General features: G+C 36.7%; 1 protein-coding gene across 1 annotated transcript; it reads right to left on the bottom strand.

Annotated features, from left to right (window-relative positions):
• Window positions 1–716: 716 nt before the first annotated feature.
• LOC112149153 (flotillin-2) lies at window positions 717–18,925 on the bottom strand. The gene is made up of 11 exons (XM_024276650.2): window positions 18,669–18,925; window positions 14,952–15,033; window positions 11,222–11,312; window positions 8,856–8,979; window positions 6,396–6,514; window positions 4,007–4,120; window positions 3,801–3,920; window positions 3,216–3,430; window positions 2,875–3,058; window positions 2,289–2,438; window positions 717–1,698 (listed from the first exon to the last, which is right to left on the bottom strand). Exons 1-11 carry the CDS (start codon window positions 18,715–18,717, stop codon window positions 1,660–1,662), a joined length of 1,287 nt encoding a protein of 428 aa, XP_024132418.1. The 5' UTR covers window positions 18,718–18,925; the 3' UTR covers window positions 717–1,659.
• Between the last annotated feature and the right edge of the window lie 34 nt (window positions 18,926–18,959).

Here is an 18,959-nt window from a genome sequence, read left to right as displayed (position 1 = left end):
TAATATTAATAAGTATAACAGTCTTTTGTGAGTTTTGTTTCAACATATTATTATTATTATTAGTCAGGAAAAAGTTTGTGTTGATCATATGTTAATTTGAGACAATCTTTTATTTTACCTATTAAGAAAAAAAAGAAAAAAATGTTATGTGAGGGTCAACTGTTTGTTCATGAGTGTAAATCTGCGTACATGGCTCCAGTTTACAGTAAAAAAAAAAACATGGATGGATGATTCTGACTCAAAGAAAGACTACATTTGAGATAGTATATAAAACACATTAAAACAGGAAGTGCATTTCTTTAAAATATATTAAAATTTGGTTTGTTTCCTCCCCCTATCAAACATGGCTTTGCATCTACAAATAACTGTAGCATAAACTTAAACTTTGAAGAAACCCTACATTGATATACAAGTGCCTCTTTGTGACATTAAAAATGACTAGAATATTAAACTCTTTAAATCTATTCATATTTTTCAACCACAAAAACACAATTAGAACTAGAAAGTAAAATATTTGATTATTTTTTCCTATTGCTTTTTTTTATATCACTTTTTTTTTTGTTTCAACTAAAGTCTTTTTCTTCTTTTCCTTTCGGCTTTTCCCTTCAGGGGTCGCCACAGCCAATCAGTTTCCTCCATCTAAGCCTGTCTTCAGCATCCTCCACTCTAACACCAGCCACCTTCATGTCTTCATTCACCTCATCCATAAACCTCCTCTTTGGTCTTCCTCTAGACCCCTTTCCTGGCAGCTCTAGACTCAGCATCCTTCTACCAATATATTCACTGTCTCTCCTCTGAACATGTCCAAACCATCTCAGTCTGGTCTCTCTGACTTTATCTCCTAGTTTCAACTAAAGTCATAGTTAAAAAGTAAAAATTAAAACTCACTTCAAATGCTAAACTACACTAAAAAAAAACTCACATCATCACAAGATCAGTGTCTGCTACCCGTTTTTTTAACCCGTAAAAACAACAAATTCCAAAAGGTTTTGTAACGGTAAATTGAAAAATCACAGAATCCTCAAAACTGCAAACATTAAATTAAAATTAAGATTAACAAAAATAAATGTTTGTGATTTTAAGCACCTCTTTTGCTTTAAAAAAAACATTTGAATGCAAAAAATGTACATTATGAAGACAGATTTACACCAACGACAAATGCGTATTGAAAGAACTTAAATGTCTCCGAAGAGAGAGGTGGTTCAATGAACAGAAACACGAACGGATTGGCTCAAGTTACACCTGTTCCACTGTGAGCTCATGCAAATATCCAGTAAAGAAATCACATCACTTGATGCTCACCTCATGTGGTGGCTGGTAACTGTGACTGAACCCAGCAACGAGAGTGGCTGTTATGTATAAAAAGAGCAGCGCCACATGGTAGAATATTTCATATTTTCAGTTTTCTGGTCTCAGCTCCCCTTTTTACAACAAAACCACTGACCTATTCAAGCATTTAAAAATGTTTTCTACCTTTAAACACAAAAATATTAATATTAATAATGAACAACACGCCATGCAGATTTTCTGGTCCTGTATAAATTAAGGCACCAGAGGTTTCCAGATTTCTCTATGTATACAAAGTATACATATAAAGCAACTTAAAAAGAGTATTCAAGGCAGTCCACGACGGCGCATGTCGCATGGAGTTCTCGGTTTTCAGGTGCGAGATGCTCCCATCTGCTGCAGTAAAGGGATCTGTAACAAAAAACAAACATTTACTCAATTTGGCACACAATCTCAGACAGAGAGATAAGCATAAGGCATCTCATTCTTTATGTGAAAACATTAAAGATTGATAAAAAATATATTTTTGGGGTGTTTTTAACATGTTCTTGTGGTATTTTTCTGATGATGCAGGACAAATGTTAAGAAAATTGTGAACAGCGGCTCATTTGACTGCAGTCAATGTGAAGATACCATCTTTTCTTCAGCACCTGAACTAGACACTAGGAACAGATGAGGGTTTAGTGCATGTGCAGCAGAGCTGTTGATGGAAAGAAGATCATTTATTCAAACAGAGTCTGTCCAAGACAGTGTGATTGACAGAGATTTAAAAGGAGAAAAATTCGCAAATGCAAAAACAAAATGATTTCTTATTACATTTGTTCTCTTTCATAAATGGCACACATACATGTTAAAAACTCAAAAAACATGATTTTCACTGGATGGTGACTTTAAACAACCATAATTAACCCTTTTCCTGTACTGAGAAAGCACAACAGTGAATAGAACCAATATTTCATTTTCAAACCTGAACCCCTGGTGAGACATAAGAGCAAAGGTACCTTTGTTAAGTCCACTCCAGTGAGAGCATTGACGGACACGGGGAGCTCTGCCAGGAGCCGGTTCACTTCACCCGTCACTCGACTGCTCTCCCCACTAAGAATGACGATCTCATTCGTCTTAGCCAAAGGCGCAGCCACTTTAGATGCAATCTGAAAAGAAACATTCAAGTATTTAAAAAAATAAATGCCGAAAAACTTGTTATAGATCCCATTTTGTCATCTGGTAAACATTTTTTAAAAACTATCATGTGAGACTATAAAATGGGTTTAATTGTTAAGTTTCTACACACAAACATTACAGCTTTAGTATGCATATTCTGTGTGAAAACCTATTAGATTTTGGAGTTGAAATTGTTTTTCTTTGTAGTTACAATCTGTTTGGCGCATCATCTTGATTTAATGATGTGAAGTATTTTAAGACTCTTCATGTCAAAACATCTGTACTAAAGAGTTTTATTTTTCTAAATATTTAACTAAATGTACGCCAGTTTCAATAATTTTTTATGAGAACCCCGACATAATTACAAAACAAATGTTATGAGCAAAGCTGTGGGCTTCAGAGACCAGCTCCTCTGGGCTGCAGTACCTTGGGCAGCGCTTCCAGGACCAGGGCGGTCTTTGCGGCGTCTCCATACTGCTGGTAAGCCTCCGCCTTCAGCTTCATCTTCTCAGCCTCCGCCTTTCCCACTGCTTCGATGGTGGCAGCCTGTGCCTGACCAATCATTTTGATTTTCTCCGCCTCAGCCTGTGCTAACAGCACCGTCTTCATCCTGAAGAAGGGAAACAGAGGATGGGTTCAAAGAACGTTTCCAGAACAGGGATTTATGCAAATATTCCAACTTCTTGATGTAGCGTGATGAGTTTTTCCCTGTTTTAGAGATCAAATGGGGAGAAGTAAGCATGATAAATAAAACGTATTTTACTTACTTCTGCCCCTCAGCCAACTGCTTCAACTTGTAGGCCTCGGCCTCGGCTGGCCTCTTCACAACAGCAACGAGTTCTTTCTCTGTGCGGTCAATCTCCTTCTCCTCTATGGAGATCTGCTTCTTCCTCCGAACAACTTCGATCTCAATTTCCTCCAGCCGGATCTTTTGGGACTCTTTAGCTGCCTGCAGCTCGTACGCCAGCTGCGCCTCTGCTTTCTAAAACAAAATAAAAAAAGGAAACCTGGATGTTTTAGAATGCAAAAAAACCCAAAAAACATTTTAACGTGCTTAACAACAGCAGTGAAGAAACCTGTTTTTTTAGATCACTCATAGTTTTCTTGGTTTCTTGGAGAAGATTATGGATACCAGAGTATTTTCTATGTAACAAATAAGATCTTTTTTAAACAGTAGTTTTTCATCTCCTCCTGATTCCCAACAAATATAAAACTCCTGAACTTTTAACCATATTTACTTGACAACCCAAAATTGTTATCAATCTAGAACCAGAAACTAAATTCAAAAAGGTTACCACTGACAAAAAGCATTGAGTATCATCAACCTGCATGTTAGAGTTTCATGTTCCCACCTTAGTGTTGATTTCTTGGTTGAAAGCGAATTTCTGCAGCTCCAGCTCTCGTTTGGAGTCAGCCATCCTGATGTCAGCCACAAATTTCACATCCATCATCTCTTTCTTACATTCTGCTTCCTGTAAAAGGGTGCAGAAATACCAGGAATGATAAGAATGCAGCCGAAGCAGCTGACGCGAACTCTCAGCTGTTAAGCTGTCCGTACTCGTATTCCCGCGTCCCTCTCCGCCTCCGCCACGCCGATGTCTGCATCTCTGCGCACAGCGGCCGTCTGGGTCTTACCCAGAGAGCTCAGGTAGTTCACTCTATCAAACACGTCCTGTGAACAGAGACAAGCAGGACAACAGATGAGCTGCAGTGTCAAAAAATAGCCAAAAGGGACTTTCCAGGAAAGAACATGAACAGATTTCACTAAATAGATAAAACAATTTAGAAGATTAAAAAAATTCCATGTTTAAGTGTGAATAGTTCTGACATGAATATAACTAAATTAATTCAAAATAAAACAAAGAACTGAAAATATTAGGAAAACTGTAAATAAAACTAAAACAGTTAACTACAGCAGTGTTTTTCAACCTTTTTTGAGCCAAGGTACACTTTATCCTTGACGAAAATCCAGCAGCACACCAGCATCCAAAAATGTGAAAAGGAGAAACTCCATAGTCTGTATTATTGTACAGTACATTTTGGAATAATTGAGGCAGAAAAAGCTGGATTTGCAACTGTTTTTCCTAAAAGTTGTAATAAAAGTTGTGACAGTTTTACACAATAATCTTCAACTAAATTAGTTGAAAATTTGCCCAAGTAGTTTTTTTGCCTCCAGTTTATTAATCTACATTTTTATGTAATCTAAAAAAAATTTCAAACAGTAATTGTTTTCTCAATTTTTTTTTTTTTTTTTATGTTTGTGCATGTTGTTGGGTCTGAAACCAGGACCTGCACGAAGCTACATCGCTAAACACGAGCTTTAGCTGTTATTTCGAGAGACTTTATGAGCCGTGTTGGCACCAGAAAGTGAGGATGTTAACCAGTTCTGATTGGTCAGAGGGATGATTAAGCTTTGAAGAATTATTGGTGGAGACAATTGGAGGGGAGGGTAAAGCTGCAGACGACAAATCCTAGTACTGTCATTCTTATAAAGTGTCTTCAACAAAATCAAATAAACACAAAGAAAAAAAGTATCTTATGATCTTTCAAACTCCTAACTACTGAGTGTTTCATCAGGGCCTGTGTAGATGAACACAGAGCTCATATCCTGGCAATGATAAATGTTTTAAGGTAATGAAAACGAGTAATTTCCCACGGCACACCCGACCATCTCTCACAGCACACTAGTGTGCCACGCCACAGTGGTTGAAAAACACTGTTGTACAGCATGTCAGATTCCCAACAATCAAACTTCCAGTCAAAGGTATGTAAAAACACACGCCGTAAACCCTCCTTTAATCCAAAAAATGTGTTTTTGAGTCACGAGTGTCTGGAACCAAATTTCATAAAGGTGAAATAATTTAGAAAACTGGTACAACTAGGATTATTGTCTTGAAGTTGAGTTTTGGATGAAACGTTTCAAGAAAGAAGACCCACTCCGACGACAATGGTGTTTTGGTGATTTTAACATGTTCCCGTGGCCTTTTTCTGATGGCATATTTAAAGAAAATTAAGCTCTAAATTGCATTTCTGAGTATTTCTTTATTCAAATTGTTGTAGATTGTGGTTTTGACTAAAAACGGCATAATCATGACTAACTAACACTTTGAAAATAGATTAAAAGATGATCAGAGTGGAACTTTAATGTCCAGATGTCATGACTCAACTCCATGACATCACTTCAGCTACAGCAATGATCCTCAAAACAGCTGTACGATTTATAGCACATGAATAAAAGGAACCACCAAGCGCTTGAGTAATAAGCTCCCGATGCCCCACAAAGCAGTACATTTAGAATAATAAATACGCTTTGATTGGACTTCCTGTCAACAGAACCCTCTGCATCACTTATCCATTACTTTAGAAAACACTCCAAGCAGCTCTGCAAGGAGAATGTCTTGCTCGAACATTGGCTGACCAAGAAAACCAAACGGGAATCTATAGACATATCCAATGGATGATTTTGTTTTTCTAAAGATCATCAGCACCATTTTTAAAATGCCTAAGTTAGTTTTGACTCTAACTGAAGAAAAAGGTACCTAGAATCTATTAATTAACAATGAGCATACATTCCAGAATAAAAAATAACCAGCCAGCAGTAAAAACTTCATGATAAAAGAGAAGAACCTCGTAAAAACGTTTGTGGTTCACAGTTCCATCTAAATGTTTGTCCATTGATGTGTATCTTCCTTTTCTGAAACATTAAGTGTTTAGCATTGTAATACATGCACAGCCATAGTTCTGTTTTGACCAATTATTCCCACAATTCACTCTTTAAATCTATTAGGAAGAAAGAAAGACATTTTGTAAACGTGGTAAATTATATTTTGCACCAGAATATGGTGCACAGCCCCATTTTAATGAAACCAACATGTTTTGTTTTTGTGGTTTCTGCTGTTCATGTCAGGTCTCTGAGGACTCTGCAGCTTTGAACTGCATTAACTAACCTTAATGGTAAAGCTGAGAATCTCTATACCCATCCTGCCCACATCCGGAGCAGCAACGTCGCGCACGAGCTTGGCAAACTGGTCTCTGTCCTGGAAGATCTGCTCCACAGTCAATGTCCCTGTAAAATAAACACATTCCAATTGATGAACAACCTCACAGTGGAAAATTTCAAGAGTCGAGTTGAAACCAAAAGCGAGAGAGAACCAAATATTCAACTAATTAACATGTTGTAGTTGCTTCTTTATCTGTTCGTATGTCCCTGGAGCATTTCAGGTTTTCCCGTCAGCTGTCAGCTTTAGTTTGGCAGAAAGTTTTACACCGGTTGAACTTCCTGACAGAGCTCTTTATTTTGAATGCACATGGAGGACTCAGTTGGGCAGCATGAAAGAACTTGCCAAAGAACCCACACTGGATTACACTCATTGGGAAGTGAACTTAGGGTTTTGTACGTTATAGACCTACACCCAGCCATACAGCTATGGAAGCCCAAACTGTTCATAATTAAATAAATAAATACGACCTTATTCAATCAAACAGCACTCCAATAAAAGTATTTTCAATAAATAAAAATATCATGAAATTGTGAAAAACCTGCACAAAAAATTTTAATTGACCGTTTTATTATCAAATACATCTCATTTTTGCTTTAAAACATGCTTATTATGTTAAAAATCATTTTATGATAAAAATATTTAACATAATTTTTTTTTAAATCATGTTGAATATTATTATAATAATGTGTTTTTTTCCAGAAACTCTGATTTGAAAATCACCATTTTCCATAATAGCTTTTTTTTTTATTTCACATTGCTGTTTTTCAGAAAGTCGTATTTATTTCATAATGAGCTTTTACAGAATGACTCTGTCTGTCAATCAAGCCTGAAAGGCGGAGACACGTTTGTGATTGGCTGCTCTTTTACTCAGACATTAGCAGCAGCTTCAAGTGGAACTTCAAGACATGGACGACCGGCGCTTTTAGACAGCTCCTCTGTGGTGTGGTCCACTCGAACTCTGTGCTCAAGTGCTCTCAAATTGAGTCGTGGATGTTAGCATACTCTTCTATGTCAAACATTTCAAAAATGTCGTCCAAACGACTAAAATTAGCATCTGCTGACAGATTGTCTGTTTCTATTTGAGCCGCTAAGCTCAGAAAAGCTGCACGGATGTCACCAAAATGACCAACGTCACCAAGATGACATTTTATGAAGAGTTTGGGCTTCCATATTGGAGTGTTGTTTGATTGACCAAGGTCGGATTTATTTATTTAATTATGAACAGTTTGGGCTTCCATATCCACCTGCTTGCATACATGACACGTTGAGAAATGTTTTTAGACAGCTGGAAGAGGCCAGAGCACCTATTTTAACTCTGTGCATCCACAGGGAGAACATGCAAATTCAACAAGTTAAAACAAGGACTTTAAACTCCACTCTGTAGCAGACAGGGAGCCAGTGCAGCTGGATCAGCAGTGGGGTGACGTGTGAATACTTAGAAGTTTTGGTTAAAAGCCTTGCAGCAGCATTCTGGACAACCTGAAGACGTTCTAAAGATTTTTTACTGAGGCATGTGAAGATGGAGTTGCAATAATAAAGACGAGAAGAAATAAAAGCATGAATGAGCATCTCCATCTCAGAACGTGACACAACTGGACTCAGTTTTGCGATGTTTTTCCGATGATAAAGACAAGAACGAACAAGTGTACTGACGTGAGAGTCAAGAGTTAAAACTGGCTCTAGGGTTACACCGAGGTTTCTAACAGATGACCTGACAAAAGAGGCGAGTGGACCGAGCCACTGGACTATCTGTGGGTGGTATTTGTCAGGAGCACAGACGAGGACCTCAGTTTTGGTTTCATTCAGTTAGAGAAAGTTGTCATTCATCGAACTCTTGACAGAATCCAGACACTTGTGTAAAATCTGTATTTTAAAAACATCCTGTGGTTTAAAAGATACATAAAGCTGAATGTTGTCAGCATAAAAATGATAAGAAATGTCATTAAAAGAGCTTAAAATATGATATAAAGGCAACAAATATAAAATGAACAGTAATGGTCCCAAAACAGAGCCTTGTGGCACACCAGAAGTGAGGGATGCAGAGAAGGACTTAAACTTGGAGGAAACCACAGAAAAGGATCTGCCAGTGAGGTATGATGTGAACCAGTCTAAGGCAGATCCGGACACCCCAACCCAGTTTTTCAGCCTGTCTAGGAGGACGTGGTGGTCGACAGTGTCAAAGGCTGCAGTTAAGTCCAGTAGCAGCAGCACGGAGCAGTTTCCTGCATCACTCTGCATCAGCATGTCGTTTGTGACTCTGAGAAGAGCTGTTTCTGTGGAGTGAGCTCTACGAAAACCTGACTGGAACTGATCCAGAATGGCGTGTCTGTCTAAAGCAGCTGTGAGTTGTTTAGCAACAACTTTTTCTAAGAAAAAAGGGTTGTCAGGGTCGTTGGCTGATCATACCTAGAATGGAGCGCAGATGTCCCTCCAGAGTCTGCAGAAGCACAAGTTTGATGTCCTCTACTGATTTACCCAGAAACTGCTCACAAGCCACAGCCAGCAGGTCCGGCTCCGTTATGACTTTCACCTGAAGGGGATCAAAGATGAGGCGAGGTCAGATCATCTGCTGGCATTAGGCTGTCAGCAAAACATTCATGTGAAAAAGCAGCTCATCATTTCAACAGGAATGCTTCTCCTGGAACATTTGACATTCCTCTGACAACTAAAAAGACTATTTACACATCAACTATTACAAAAATGTTATGAAGATTTTCATGTGTATCTGATGGGCAGGAACAATTGCTTCTTCAAGGTTACTGAATTCATTCCTTGTTGGCATTGTGAGGACATAAAACTGGATAGCATTCAAATTGTGATCATTTGTGTTTACAAAACCTTCCTCATTTTATTCGGAAAATTCTACAGAAACATGAGGTGTTAAAAACTATTGCACATTCATAAAAATAATAGAGCCATGTCTTGATTCACAGCATAATAATGAGGGAAATAACATTTCAAGGATATTGGAGTTTTTAAAAATTAGCAGGTGCAAATGAAAGGCTAACATTAAAATAAATGAAGTGCTACAGGGATGCTCTGACATGACTGTAATGTCCAGTAATTCATGTCTATCGAAAGATTTGGAGAGAGTGATCTTTAATATCATCTGGCTTGATGGACTCCTTTTTACAGCTCAGTTTACTGCCCTTGCATACAGTTGATTCACGCAAGGGTTTAAAATCTTGTTTTTAGACATTCAAGACATTTTAACAAAAAAATTAAAATAAAAAAAAAACTACACATTTGACAAGCTTTTCTCACGATCAACACTGTGGAGAATTGTTGTCTCATTAGGAGCTAGGATCTTGAAATAAGGATATTAACGTTAAAATGAGTCAAAATATTTTTGCTCCAACTCGACAATAGAAAAACTCAAATTAAGACTAAAAAACTAAAATGTTTACGTAATTTTTGGCTTTAATTTAAGGATGTTACATTAAAATTTAGTAAAAATTGTTCTGGAATTAATTGTCATTATTTTGGGGGAAAGTATTAGCTTTATGTTGTAAAAATAACTGCTAGTTTTAGATTTTATGAGGATTTGTGACAATGAACCAACTTGTACTAAGACTGAATTTTCATTTAGTTCACATTTTGCTCTAAAATGACAAATTTCCACTTATTACAGTAGTTTGTTGCCACTGAAATCAAAATAAACGACAACTAGATAAAAAATAAAATAAAAAATACAAACCATTTGTTTAGAAGTAACACAAAAAAACATTGTTGGACTGTACAACATTTAATTTAAAGAAAATCTAACAGTTAGCTTTTTTTGGTTATTTTTCCCCATTTAAAGCTTGAGTGGAACTCCTTGTTTCTAGATCTTGATATTTTATAATAAGATTTATTGATTAGTAAAAATATAATGGCTGCACAGAAAGATAATTTTACTTTATTTAAAAAACTATTATTTTTAAGATTGTGTCCTTTTCCTTTTTTTGGCTATATCTTTTGAAGAAACACTAAATTTCACCAAGTGTTTTCGTTAGTTTCTAGTTTAAAAATCTCACTATGCATGATATCAAGCTAACTTTTCAGTAAGACGTAAAAGACAATAAATCTCGAATATCTTTTCAAGTGAGTTGATTATAAAAACATCTTATTTTACGTAAGGTCTCTAATAAAACACTTATCTTTATTAACTTTATACAGTAACTTAAAGCAGAAATTTTATTTGTGAATGGTGATTGGTCTTATTTCAAGAGACATGATTTCTTGATTTAGGAAAACTGTAAAGTTTTATTTGACTCATAACAATGATTTATATTTTTTTTTATAAAAGTACCTTCAAATGTATAATTAGTCTTATTTCAAGATGACTATGTTACAGAAAAAGAATAGTTGGATTGTTGTAGCACCCAAAATAGGATATATTTGGGGAGAAGTGTGTACTTTGTAGAAATAAAACTATTTATTTGAACAAAACCCTCCCATTTTAAGACATACTATTTCTAATATCAATGCAAAATACTTTAATGTGTGTTTATAGATTATTTCAAGCTATAATTTAGTGTTAAAGGGGAGGTCATCATGACTAGTATAAAAATCTTTTTTCATTTTTTTCACAGATAACAAGGGAAAAATATTGTTTATTCTATTATTTGACTTTTTTTTGAGAGGGACATTTTTCCAGTATTTCTCATGGTGACATGATAGACTGAGAGGAGAAAGCAATCCCATGTTTAGGCAACTAAAATGAACTAAAAGAAGCAAAGTAAGTCGAAGTCTTTGACGTTTCCAGGTAACATTCAGAGCAGAGAACTCACCTGGGCCACCCCCGTGACCGTAATAGCAACCCCCTCCGCCGTCTCCACACTTTCACATATAGGGTTGAGAGTCATAACTTCCAGGCTTATTCTAGAAAAGGGAAAGAGAAGAAGAAGGGAGTTCAACATAAATTTGAAAACCTGTAGATGTTTACAATACGCAGCAGCATTGAGTGCACTCAGACAACTTTCCATGTAAACAGGTGGATAATTGGGTCTGTCTACCTGAGGATCTCATCTCTAGAGAGAAAACAACTGATGAAGAACTACCTAGTAACCTGTGTGGTACTTTGTCTTTGTGATTCTGTTTTTTTTAGTTTGCAGAAACAAATATTTGGCATTTTAAATCGTATGCTCATTAAAATACTTACAAATGCTAGATTGCTCAAACAGGAAAGTGCTTAGTATTTAATGCAATGACGTTCATAGTGTCATTAGTATTCATAGCTATTGGTTCTTTTATTATCAGACAAGGGATTTATTTTTTAAAACATACCTGGCATGTCATGTATGTTTTCAAAAATATATCCCTTGTCTGATAATAAAAGAACCAAGCAGATAGTGCTTAGTATTGTTCTGTACACTATTCATTAGGGCTTAAAGTATTTATGTCAATCATTCTTTTTATTTTTATAAACTTCAGACAACCTTTGTCTAGTCAAACATAGAAATTATTGTGATGACATGAATCAGAGAAATATAAAGACTTCTACATCTTCCTCAAGAAGATGACAGGCAATCATGAACAGTGTCTGCCATGTCCACACGTAGGCGGGTATTTCTACAAAGGCATATCTGCTGACCTTCGTTTTAGAAAAAGTCTTGTGTCCACATGTGATCGTTTTAAAAACAATTCCATCCACACGTACCCGCATACTTGAGCTCTTGGACGTGGTTATGAGCTTGCCAGAACAGTAGTTGACAGTGGAAAATTGGAATTTCGATAATAAATCCTCCAAATGGAAACACCACAATTTCGAAAAAAAACTCGCATTTTTCGAAAAAGAGTTTATGCTTATCCTTACAGTAGGTGGCATTTGGGGCGTATCGAAACAGACATTTTTCGCAAAACTGTTTTGGAAACACTTTTTTCGAAATAGATGCGCCTCTTTGTGTATATGTCCTGAGAACAACATGCGGGCTGCAGGAGAGATCGAACAGCTTCATCTGCAGCTGCACTTCTGCAGCTTGGAGCCTGAAGATGCTGAACTCTTGTTTGAGGAAAAGCGCGAGAGCAGGGACAGAAACTTAAATGCATCTCGTCGTGTTTTTAAACAGAAAAAGGTCCAGCAGCTTACTTGCTGGAATGGTTATTTTTTTTAAAAAACCGCTGAACAGGTTTCTCACGCTCACCTGAGACTGTCAATAGACTCTGCGCGGGACGAGCTCTCCAGACAGAGCTGTGACGTCACTGCAATGCTCCTTTTTTAGTGAATCAAATAAAAAAAAATACTTGTTCTCATTCATCGTCGTGTTTTTAATGACTTATCACGTGAGTTGGTTTGTACTTTATCGCAAAATGATGATTTAATGGAAACAGTGTAATTTCCAATCATTGTTTTTTTCAAAATTCCTAGAATTTAGATAAAGTTTTGCGCAAATATGTAATGGAAACGCAGCTAGTACTGACGTGTATGCATTAATTGTAGCAAAAAGTGACGTTTAAAAACGTAAATCACCGGTTACTCATGTCCACACGCAGACGCAAAACCGGAGTTTTCCAAAATCTTCACTTTGGCCGGAGTTTTCCAAAAGCACCGTTTTCAGTGACTGAAACCACCGGTTTTGTGTGGATGATAGGCCGAAACGTATAGAAATATATTCGTTTTAGCAGATACCCGGCTACGTGTTGACAAGGCTTCTGCAGGCCACTCTTCCCAGTGGGGGCAGTTTTTCCTGGGATGAAGGTGCAGAGTTCCACAGATTGGTTATTAGGGATCATTTTTAAGTAAAAATTCACTTATTTTAAGGAAAAGGCATTTTTTGCAGAAAAAATAATGTTATCAAGGAAGTTTTTCAAAAGCAAAATTATCTTACTTAAAGAAAAAACATCTTAAATATAATTTTATTCTTTAAATAGCACTTTTTAGTCATTTTTATCACCTTTTAGGCACATTTTAAAGACACATTTTTTAAAGCTATTGACTAATTTCTAGAAGCTTGTTTTAGCAGGGATACTCAGCCAGCATGCTTTCATGCAAACAACAGCACCATTAACCACACCCTAATTCAAATGTCATGCACAATTGTAGGACAGTAAAAAGCTGCATTTGTTTTCTGTTGGTGTAAAACATTTTGGTGTCCTAAAGAGAATGGATATGTAATAAAAGTGTATTGCTCATTTATTCAACAACCAGAATTATCAACAAAATTGAGCATTAGCTCCACTTCAAAGATGAATTCTGATGTAAATGGTGTTTTTGACATGTTCTTGTGTTATTTGAGAAAATTAAGCTTTAAATTGTATTTCAGAGCATTTCTTGAAAAAGCTCTTGTTTATTATGTAGAAAATAAGCTGGGCGAGCTACAAGCTTCCTGCTCCGCTCTGATGCATCCACTTGTAGACAAATAGATCCTTGAACGTCTTCGTTTTCCTCATCTGAGCTGAAATCTGGCTCAAAACTGTACAACTGGATTGCTCCAATATTGCTCGCCATTTTTATTGCATCAGTAATGTTAGGTCTGAGGAGCTATAAGGTAGCGAGAAATCTTGTAAACAGAGATCTCTCTGCAACTGGGAGGGGGCGGGGCCAGTCCCGCTTAGAATTTGGAGGTGAATTTCTACTGAAATACCACCACTCTGCAGAAACTATGCCCCAGAAACAACACAAGTTTATTATTTTGGACGAAAAATAGCATAACCATGATTAGGGGTTTCAAATTATTGAGTTAATTTTGATTAATTAATTATCGACATTTTAGCGCATTATTTTTTTTAAATTACGTTAATCTCTTGCTTCTCTAAAGTCCGTTCATGTCTGATAATGCACATCTGGAAGGGAATTATCCTGCTCATACTATGGCAATTTATGAAAAAAAAAATCAATTATTAGAACTTTAATCCATTTATATTTTTAAGCTTAAATTGTTTTTCACAAAAAGCAGACTGTTTAATTCACAGTGCATCACATTGTCATGGTAACAGCTGCAGTGTGCGCACTGTCTTTTTTACTTTTCTGTATCTAACTTTGAAACAATAATGTTTACTAATTGGTCACCATACTTATCGTTTCACTTTGGTTGTAAAAACTGTAGAGACTTAAACTGTTCAGAAATATTTTTTTCATCAATAAAATTATGAATATAATAGCAAAGTTTTAAATCTGTTGTTTTAAAGAAAATATGATACCTAATTTTGACAAATCAGTGTTGCGCTTGTATAAGGAAATCAGTTTAAATCCTCCTTTTAATTTTTTCTTTTCAGCTCCGTCCTCTTATAACCATGTGATGCTGTAATTTGTCAAAGCCATACCTGCATGTTTCTCTATCAACACAAAGCAGTGGCTTGTTTAAAGCTTCAACAAACTCCTTCGGAAGTATAAGACGTCAGTGTCATTCAGCTTATGAATGTAAACAGAAACAAGAGGAAATGTCCACTCAGCATTTATCATGAAGCATCCAGGAATAGCAAAAGCGATAAACTATATGCAAATCTAAAGAAAGAAAACTCCACAATTATATTTAATCTAAGCTGTGACTAGTCTAAATTTAAATAACCTTTTCCTTTTACCTTTGAACATCTGTAACACAGCACCAAGCCCACGTGAATCCTCCAATGATATAGGACTTCTTGTTATAGTTACAGCAACCGCCTGGGGGAGAAATAAAAACAGGAAATGTATAAACCATGTGTTCTTCTCACCACTGTAAATGTGACAAAAGCAAGAATAATGAATAATTATAATTAAAAAAAAGCAAGAAATCTTCAGTTTTAAGACATTTTTAACAGAATTTACTTCTGTTAAGCTGTTTGTATGAATAGTTGATGCATTTTCTAATGGAAAGCAACACTTCGACCTGATAGTTTCATCACCCTCATTTTACACACAGACATGTTTCATAGTATTTCACTGCCTTGCCACCACAGGTGCTCACGACCTGCATGAAGTTTAAAAAAGACAAAAAATATGAGGACAAATTCAGATAGTTTTAGTGCTAAGAGCAGTGACTAAGATCCAGATCTCTTTTCATATCTGCGCCATGACTAAGTTGAAGGCCACACTAATGACAAATGAACAATATGCAAACAAAAAGCTAAAAAATGTGGCAAAGGCAAACAAGAAACGCCTGTTTCTGAGGTTATGTAAATACATCATTGTGATTTTTTACTCAGTTATGCTTTGAACAAATAAGTATGTTTGTGTTCTGAGCTGCACCCTCTCAAAAACACTTCTAAAAACATTCAAATAGGCAGTATTAAGGTTGTAATTTTCAAGATTCCAAACGTAGTTTGCACATATTCTAAAAAAATATTTGCATATAAATGTATGACTAGTGTTTTAATCTAAAAATTGATAAAATAAAATTTGCTATAAACCAACAAAGCAGCTTTAACATTTTTATAAAATCTAGTTATAAAAGTTGAAAAAACCACTCCAATGAAAATGGTGTTTATAACATGTTCTTGTGGAATTTTTCTCATGAAGGATGACATAAATAAGGACATCTAGTTTATAAATTGCATTTTTTAGTATTCCTTTATTCTAATTGTTGTGAATCAGAGCAGACAAAAAAAATCAATTTTGAAAAAGCTCTTATTTATTATGTAGAAAATACGTTGGGTGAGCTACAAGCTCCCTGCTCTGCTCCATTCTGATGCATCCACACTTGCAGACAAATAGATCCATGTAAGTCTTTGTTTTCCTCATCTGAGCTGGAATCTGGCTCTAAACTGAACAGCTCCAATATTCCTCACCATTTTTATTGCATCAGTAATGTTAGGTTAGGGATGTGAGGGACTGTAAGCTTGCAGGAAAGCAAGTAAACAAAGGGATAATGGGAAATGAATGCAGGCTTACTCTACACCAAAAATTTCTAATGAACGCCTGCCGCTCTCCAGAAACTATGTTCTAGAAAACAACACAAGTTTTTTGATTTTGGGAAAAAAATAGCATAATCCTGATCAAAAGACCACTGAGAACACTTTGAAAATAGATTAAAAGCTGATCGAAGCTTTGATCATAATGATCTCCAAAACAGTTAAAGGTAATTTGAGCAAAATGCACTCCAAAAACACATCCTAAATTTTGTTTGTAGAGCACTTACATTTGCAATATTGACAAAGAAACTGACAGCAACAGCAATGAAGGCTCAAAATGTAATATTAATTATAAAAAATAGGCTGGAGAAATATCCAGAGCAAAATCATTGACTGTATCTGAGAACTGGACCGGATTAGTGTGATGTCACCCATGGAAAACGGCTTACTTCTGGTTTTAACGAAATTAAGGAAATTCAGTCGACTTTTTTTGTGATATGGACGGTGTAATGTTGAAGCCAGACGACGTCAGTAAGCAGTGATTAGTCTGTGCCAAGGTTTCTATGGCTACCACTATCTCTATCAAGAGTGAGCTTGTTGGAAGCTACTCTCGAAAGTGGGTGAATCTGACTATGTCCGAATTTCCTCCCTATTCCCTATAACTACTGAAAAACTATATAGTACAGGATTATTTGGTACCCTGAATTTTAAAAGTAATTTGGACTCCATGCTTACAACTTTTATTTTTTTAAACGTTAAATATGACATCATAGACTTACCGAAGTAAAAACCTAATAAGAGTTAACGTTTTACAAAGATAATTCATAAATCCACTGTGTTCTGGTAAAGAAAAATTGGATGGTTTATAAAGAATAAATTAAAATACATGATACATTGTTCAGACACAATGCATTGTGGTCTATGTGAACCAATCTAATGAGCATGGATGCACACTGGCTTTTCACAGATTTTGAAGCTCTGCCAACTGGAGAGGGCACTATGTGGGTGAGCAGTGAAGAGAGTTGAATGCTACTGCAGATTAGGACAGTTCTACCAAAGGCTGAAGGAACTATGCAGTGAGTAGTGAAGGAATTTGGACCATAGACAGTAGAGAGAATTGGACTGATCATCCCGTCACCCTCGCGAACAGAAATCCCATAGACTTGTATTGAGAAATAAACAGCTATTACTCAGTCATTCTGTTTGTCAGAATAATCATTCTGGATCTGATTTATCTTTTTAACATGTTTTTGCTAAATCTAATTTTATTTTTTATGATATATTTTCTTTATCGCCAGTTAATCAAGTTATAAACTGGCCAATCAGGTGCCTCAATAAGAGCGCGTATTGCCCGGTGGACCCACCTCAAACGTTCGAAGCATTTGATTGACAGATTCTTGGACCAATCCCTGCTTACTAATGTCATCTGTTTCCAAAATGGCGAATTCGGGCGATATCTGTACAGCAGAAAAATGTCGACTGAATCTACTTTATTTTGTTGAAACCCGAGGTAAGGCCTTTTCTATTGGTGATGTCACAGCCTTGTCCTGTCCATCTATATTTATGTCAATGATTTGGACACAATTTCTGCTAACTAAATATCTTGAACATACGGAAGGAGAATAGACTGTAAATAGATGGACAGATCCAGGTGTGACATCACCCATAGAAAATGCCTTACGTCTAGCCCCAGTAAAATAAAGCCAATTCAGTCGCCATGTTTCTGCATTATGGGCACCACTATTTGAAGCCAGCAGACAATGATTGGCCCAAGTCAATGTTTCTATGGCAACAACTGTTGCCAATCATGAGTGAGCTTTTTCAGAGTTCACGCCCCTTTAAATGATAGGGAGAATGAGTCAATTAAACGTTTGAGGTGGGGGCCAGGAAAGAGGGATCACTCAGTCCAATTTCTATATACAGTCAATGATTTAAAAGCATGTTTTTTTTTAAGTAGCAGAGCGAAAATGTTTAATCTGACAAATAGAATGACTGAGTAAGTGTTGTTTATTTCTCTATAGAAGGCTATGGGGTTTGGCTTTTAAGAACCAGCGGGTACTTCATGTATAGTCAACCCGTCTTTACCCCACGGTTGGGATAGGCTCCAGCATCCCAGTGAGCCTAACCAGGAACCAGCAGATTTGGATGACTGATGGATTGGGAAATAGATTAAAACAGAAAAGAAAGATTAAGAAACCGCATGATATTTCACATTTGACAGCTAACTGGAGCACACTGCAGATGGGTCACGTGACACGACACCTTACGCATACCGTCGCTGAATGAATCGGAAACATTCAGCAAATAGACTGCGCCTCAATCCGTTCCCAGTAAATAAATATATGTCCCCGCAAAGCCTTAAAATAACCCGGCCCTGGTGAGCAGCTCAGACGGGGGAGGATTAACGGCCGAACCGCCTGCCGGCCACAATGACACGAAGCTCTGTGAGCACAGCAGAGGAATACGCACCAGAAACCACCAAGGCTTTATTTGGCCCGACGGTCAGACAGCTCCCCATGGTCCACGAACACAGACGGGATGAGGGGCTTCGAGAAGAAATATGTTCTGTTAAAGCTAAAGGGGATAATATCTATTTTTTGTTGTTGAATTTCTTTGAAACGTGAGCACAGGACGTAGAGCAGCCTTCAAGTTCTCACGCCCCTCACGACAGCAACAACAAAGAAGCCCCGCCCCGGACACCAACACTGCGATGACGTCACAGTCCCACATCCATCGACAGTATATGTATGTCAATTGTTA

This window comes from Oryzias melastigma, linkage group LG13 (genome assembly GCF_002922805.2).
Source record: "Oryzias melastigma strain HK-1 linkage group LG13, ASM292280v2, whole genome shotgun sequence".
Lineage (NCBI taxonomy): Eukaryota > Metazoa > Chordata > Actinopteri > Beloniformes > Adrianichthyidae > Oryzias > Oryzias melastigma.
The sequence above is the reverse complement of the archived record's forward strand: the minus strand, read 5'-3'. Positions and strand labels throughout refer to the sequence as shown.